Genomic DNA, 6,054 nt, shown 5'->3' on the forward strand with positions numbered 1-6,054 from the left:
AGCTGTATTTGGTTCCTAGTCCTTTAGTCAAGCAATATGCAATTTGTTGCCCTGAGCTCACATACCCTATCTTGATAATCCAGCATCCAACTTTTTGTTTGATAAAAGATCTATCAGTCTCCACATGTTTGGTTCTCATGTTGAACCGGGTTGTTTGCTATATTAATTGCCGACTTCTTGTCACACAACACATTCATGCAAATGGTCTTAAATATCTTCAGCTCTTCTAATAGACTCCTTGTCCATAACAAATCACTCAGTCCCTGACATGGCTTTGTATTTGTTTTGGATTGTTTCTTGCTTCTCCAAGACACTAGATTTCCTCCTACAAAAACACAATGGCCTGAAATTGATCTTTTGTCATCACAATAACAATCTATGGCAGGAAGTCCATTGACTCTTGTACAACAGTCCTTTCCCACGAGAACCTTTCGAGTATCTCAAGATTCTACGTACTGCCTCAAGATGTTCACTTCTAGGCTCATGCATATATCTATTCACAACACTTACTGCAAATGCAATGTTTTGTCGTGCATGACACAAGTACGACAATCTTGCCACCAATCAATGATATGTTTCTTTATCCACCAGGTCACCTTATTGGCAGTCACTTTATTGGTTTTGATCAATTGGGGTTGAAGCAGATCGACAACCCAACATGCCAACATCATAGAGAAGGTCCAGGGTATATTTTCTTTGAGAAAGAGTTATTCCTTTTTCAGACCTGGCTACTTCTATACCAAGGAAGTACTTGGGTCGACCAAGATCTTTAACTTCGAAGACCTTACTCAGACACCCCTTGAACCTTGCTATCTCTACGTCATCATCACCAGCGATAACGATATCATCAACATAAACTGCAAGAATGGTTACTTCCCCTTGAGAGTGTCTATAAAATAATGTATGGTCACCATTGCATTGTCCATACCCTATGTCACACACTGCCCGAAACTTGTCAAACCAAGCTCTTGGAGCTTAGTCCATAAAGGGCTTTCTTTAGCCTGCATACCTTCAGCAATCGCAGAAGTCGAGAACCCAGGTGGAATCTCTATGTATAAATCCTCATGCAAGAAAGCATTCTTCACATCAGGTTGATCGAAAGGCCACCCGAAATTTGCTACACAAGAGATCAGAATCCTCACAATGTTCATCTTTGCTACTGGAGCAAAAGTCCATCTGTGCCAACCTGCACATCTCCAGTGGAAATCGATGTCTGTATCAAAGGAGCCACATGAGTACTATGGAGCCGCCTGTTGCTAAAGGTGACGGATGCATCTGCACTTTATGCTACTATTCTCCCCCTCCTGACAAATCACCGGTTGGAAACATTGGTCAAGTACTTCAAACAAGACAGTTAGATCAGTTTTTTCACCATAAAAGGGTTCCAATTCACGGAACGCAGCATCCATGCTCACAAATGTCCGCCTCTCTTTGTCCTAAAGAATATTCAATAAAGATACATTTGACTTCCTGAGGATCCAATTTGTTGACGATGGCCTATGATCACGAACAAAATAAGTGCAACCAAACACCTTGGGAGGAACTGGGAATTTATTTTCTGTGAAAAATCAAGTCACACGGAGATTTCCTACATGTCACCCTAGATGGCACGCGGTTAATCAAGAAGGGGTCATCTTGACAGCTTTACTCCACAGGAACTTGGGCACATTCATGGTGAATATCAATGCCCGAGCCACCTCCAACAGGTAACGATTTTTCTTCTCTGCCGCCCCATTCTGAGGAGGTTTGTCTGGACAAGATGTTTGATGCAGGATGCCGTTGTCCGACAAAAAAGGCACCAGTGGCCTTGTTAACATACTCGGTGTCATTGTCTCATCTAAGTGCTTGAATTTTCACATTATACTAAGTCTGAACAAGTCCATAAAAAGTTTTGAAACACTCCATCCTTATGTCAAAGATAGACCCAAGACATTCGAGAATGGCAATCGATGAACGTAACGAAGTACTTCATACCACTGACAGATGGCACTGGACATGTCCATACATCAGAATGGATCAACACAAAAGGAGATGCTCCTGATCCCTTACTCACATATGAGTTTCTGGTATGTTTAACAAACTCACATGCATCACAGTTCAGCTTGCTCTTGTTCACACCACTCATTACATCTGGGAAATATTTGATACATTTTGTCAAAAGACACATGTCAAACCTTTATACATCTCCGTCAGACCCTGACGATTGCTTGCTCTACAATGATGGATTGGGGCTCTAGTCTCCTTATCCTCGGCAACTGCAGCTAGCATGTGCATTCACTGACGGTCCGTCATGTTGCAGTCCATGTACCACAACCCCCTATGCCTCACTTCAGTCCCAAGACTCCTGCTCGTCGATCTCTCTTGGATCAAGCACACAACTTTGCCATGAATTATTCAGCAATCAATTTGGTCAATCAAAGCACTCAAGGACACTTAAGTTCACGAGGAAAGCCGGTACTCCCACCGTCCACGTGCATAGGTCGTCTAAGGAGTTGCATCATGACCAAGACGCACCGTGATAGGCAAGCGTTAGGCTGGTCATAGTGGGGAAGTAACTTAGACTAGTAACATGCATATGTTGCTGGTATATGTTACTACCTCCATAATGGGTAGTAGTAACATATGTGTGGTATCATGCAAGGCTTTATTTATTTAGATGTAGACTCATTTTGCCTCGGGGTGTGTTTCTTACAGTAACATATTATGTTACCACAAACATATCTCTCATTAACTACTCGCCACATAAGCAAATTTGCCTTGGGATGCGTTATGTTACTAGCTAAGTTATTCCCGCTATGGCCAGCCTTATGTTGAGATTGTGAAAACAAGCCTATCGTCTGCCCTCAAATAACGCAATCGAAAGAGTCATTTAATTGTGCATGCATGGGAATAGGAGGATTGAGATGTGCATGCACGGGAATGAGCAGGGAAGTTAAAGGGGCGGCATGAGGGAACCGAACGAGAGGATGTGTGGGTTACGAGGGATATTAATTACAAGCGCAGCTAATATTCTTGGGATATCTAATTTTCACTAGACGTCCTATACACCTAGACAGAGGGAGTACATGCAAGACAGGATAATCAATATTAGGTGTGCATCTGACTGTCCCAACACATGTGATGGACTGGGTTGTGCCATCTGCTGTGTGAATGGTTTCCTGATGTATGAGAGGGTGTGCAACATAGGATTTAAACTCACTGAAGTCTCCAGCAACATGATGTGATGCTCCTGAGTCAAGCACCCATTCATAATTTATTTGATGGGCTGCTATTGATGCGTGTTCAATGTGACCTTCATTTGTATCGACAACGTTGGCATAGCTAGTAGCAGTCTCCTTTCCTCATGTAGGTTGTGTCCCTTCAACTAAAGCAGCAATATTTGCCCTAGGAGCCGTCCAAGAACCACCACTCCCATTCCGACCACCTCGTTTTCTACTGCCATCACTAGATCCTTGGCCCCTGCCTCTTCTTGGTCTTGTGCAAAAACGACCAATATGCCCTGGTTGACCACAATTATAACAATCTCTAGAATCTCATTGGTCAGCCACCCTGAAAGCAGATTCATTTCCATGTCACCTCTTCTTGGTACATCACAGGAATGGCCTCATCAAGGGACACAAGCGTTGGCTGAGTGCAACATGCCTGCTCTCAAAACCTTGATTGAGACCTTTTAGAAACTGCATCACACACCTACGCTCAACCCAATTCCTGGCAATTTCCATGGACTCTGCATATGGAAGCTCAAGGGGATCACACTGATCCAAATCCGCCCAAGGTTAGACCCTAGTATTGGACCTCTGAACCTATTAGGAAAAATAGGTCCAAGGTTAGGCCCGCACCTCCTCTCTTAGGGTAACGGGCCAACCATTAGGTCCGTAGGTTTGCCCCTCGCTAGCACACCACCGCTATTTGCTCATGTTAACTCGTTCTATACACCAGAAGAAGCAGATGAGAGAGAGGCTGGCATGAGGTCGAACTGATGCTGGAGATTTGGGCTGCCTGATCTACTCTCCCGGCTACAAGCGCCTCCCGTGCGTCACGGCGTTCCGGCTGCTGACAACTAACCTGCTCCGGTGGTGGTGAATTTGGATACCGACCAGTAAAAGGAGATGCAAATGGAGACATGGGCAACCGGCAGGGGTAGGCGATGCTTCTACGAGTTTATTCAGTGGCTGACGGCTTGCCGTGATCCATCCTCCAGGCTCCAGCCATCCTGCGGGGGCACTATTCTGATGAGGTATAGGTGCGATTCGACCCCAGGTTCAAAGGGGTTTGCCCCATTTGGACCCTCAAGGTCGTCCGGTTACCCTACTTTGGTAACAAAAGGGAGGTGCGGTCCACCGGTCCAACGGGGCGAACCGGACCCCTTGAATCTTGAACATATACCATCATTCTATCACCCTAACGAACATCTTGGATCTTGTCTTCTATTTGAGACATGAGCATCAGGTTTCCCTTACCGGAATACCTCATGGATACCTCATGGACAGCATGCTCCACACAACAGACACTGCAATGGCCGAAATCAGGGAGTTCAACATCCAGGCCAATATCAGGGAGTCAGTAACACTCCACTTCTTCCATTATGGGCTCTCCTTGTCAGAAGGTTCTTCAACCGTTCCATGAACATACCCCGTCAGGCCCTCCGTCTTCAAGATCAACAAGGCCCACCTCGACCAGCTCAGGTAGCTGCTCACACCATTCAGCTTGACATCTTTTTGCATGAGTTCAAGCTTGAACCCTGATCTGCTTGAGGCACAACAATCCTGCAGGAGATGACCCCTCGGCAGCTTTCACAGTCATGAGCTGCACAAGTTTCTCCAGCACAGAGGTAACATCACTTGCCATGACAGCCTCCGCCTCTTCTCCTAGCTGTGCGAGTGCGACCGCCAGTACTGCTTCTGTCACCCTCTCCAATCGCGGCAGCAGCAGCAGCAACAGCACAGCACCTCAGCCACACTTCAGTAGCACCACCCTCTCTGTTTCTCAGACGTTGCAAGTACCACCAACATCAAGCAACAGAACAGCACTTTTGTCTTGCTCCAGATCGAGGGCGAGCAGCCGCACCCCACCTTTGCCGCAGCAGGCACAGCCAGTACCACCAACAGCAGCTGCCCAAGCAGCCGCCGCACCTTGCCTTCTTCCGCTGTCGTGCACCTCCTCTTTGTCCTCTGCGGCTCTGCCGCACAGCCGCAGCCCCTCCGTCAGCGTCGCGCACAGCCGCCTCTCTTCGCTGGTGATTTCGTCTCACTGTGCATCTACTGCAGCTCCTCCGGCAGCCGCCATCACCTTCCTCCCTCGCCCTCGGCCACCAATACCATGTAGTTCGAGAGAGGGATGTACCAGGCAGCTACTCAATCTGGTATGAAGCGGCGCTTTCACACAGACATCGTCGTGCACCCCTCTCAACTAGGTCAACCACTGGAACGGTATGGCCTGGGCTTCATGGGCTGGTATGGGCCACATATACAATATCAGGCCATCTGCAAGGAGTCTGTGGATCTCTGCCAGAGTATCACACAGCCCATTAGCACACAAAGCAGGAAGTTCATATACAACAGTTTCTCTCCTGGGGTCGAGTTGAGGCTAAAGGTCAATCCTTCTAATTTTATTTTTCCAGTTTTCCTCTTATTTGTCCTGACCACAAAGTTCTCTTTGCGGTGGTCCTCAAAAGTGACTTAGGTAGGAACATGTGGCAAACAGCAAAACAGGCGACGGACACATCAATTAACAGCTCTCAGTAAATAATATGTAGCAGTATGTACAGCATGTTTCCTGAGATACAGCCGTTCTCTCAAAAGAGGAAATAGAAATTTGATCATATTAATTATAAATTACAACAAAATGATAAGCCTTTGTCCCTCAAAAGTACAAAACATAAATTAAGGTGCTCATATCTCTCACCTCAGAATCCCGGATAAGACCATGTAGATAGACATAAGAAAATGGTACTGTTCCTGTAAACTCAATTCCCATCATAACCATCCGTGCAACCCAGAAAAATAAAATGTCATGGCTGTCAAAAATAAATTAGCTATAGTATCAGACATAGTA

At 46.1% G+C, this 6,054-nt stretch overlaps 1 protein-coding gene across 1 annotated transcript in view; it reads right to left on the reverse strand.

The window, feature by feature from the left end:
• LOC119354550 (valine--tRNA ligase, chloroplastic/mitochondrial 2-like) overlaps positions 1 to 6,054 on the reverse strand; it is a 22,228-nt gene that overhangs the window by 3,142 nt on the left and 13,032 nt on the right. The window contains 1 exon segment of the mRNA XM_037621269.1: positions 5,905 to 6,054. This exon segment is cut by the window's right edge and continues 10 nt beyond it. Coding sequence (XP_037477166.1) covers positions 5,905 to 6,054 — 150 coding nt within the window.

Source organism: Triticum dicoccoides, chromosome 2A, assembly GCF_002162155.2.
Source record: "Triticum dicoccoides isolate Atlit2015 ecotype Zavitan chromosome 2A, WEW_v2.0, whole genome shotgun sequence".
In the NCBI taxonomy this organism is placed as follows: Eukaryota; Viridiplantae; Streptophyta; class Magnoliopsida; order Poales; family Poaceae; genus Triticum; species Triticum dicoccoides.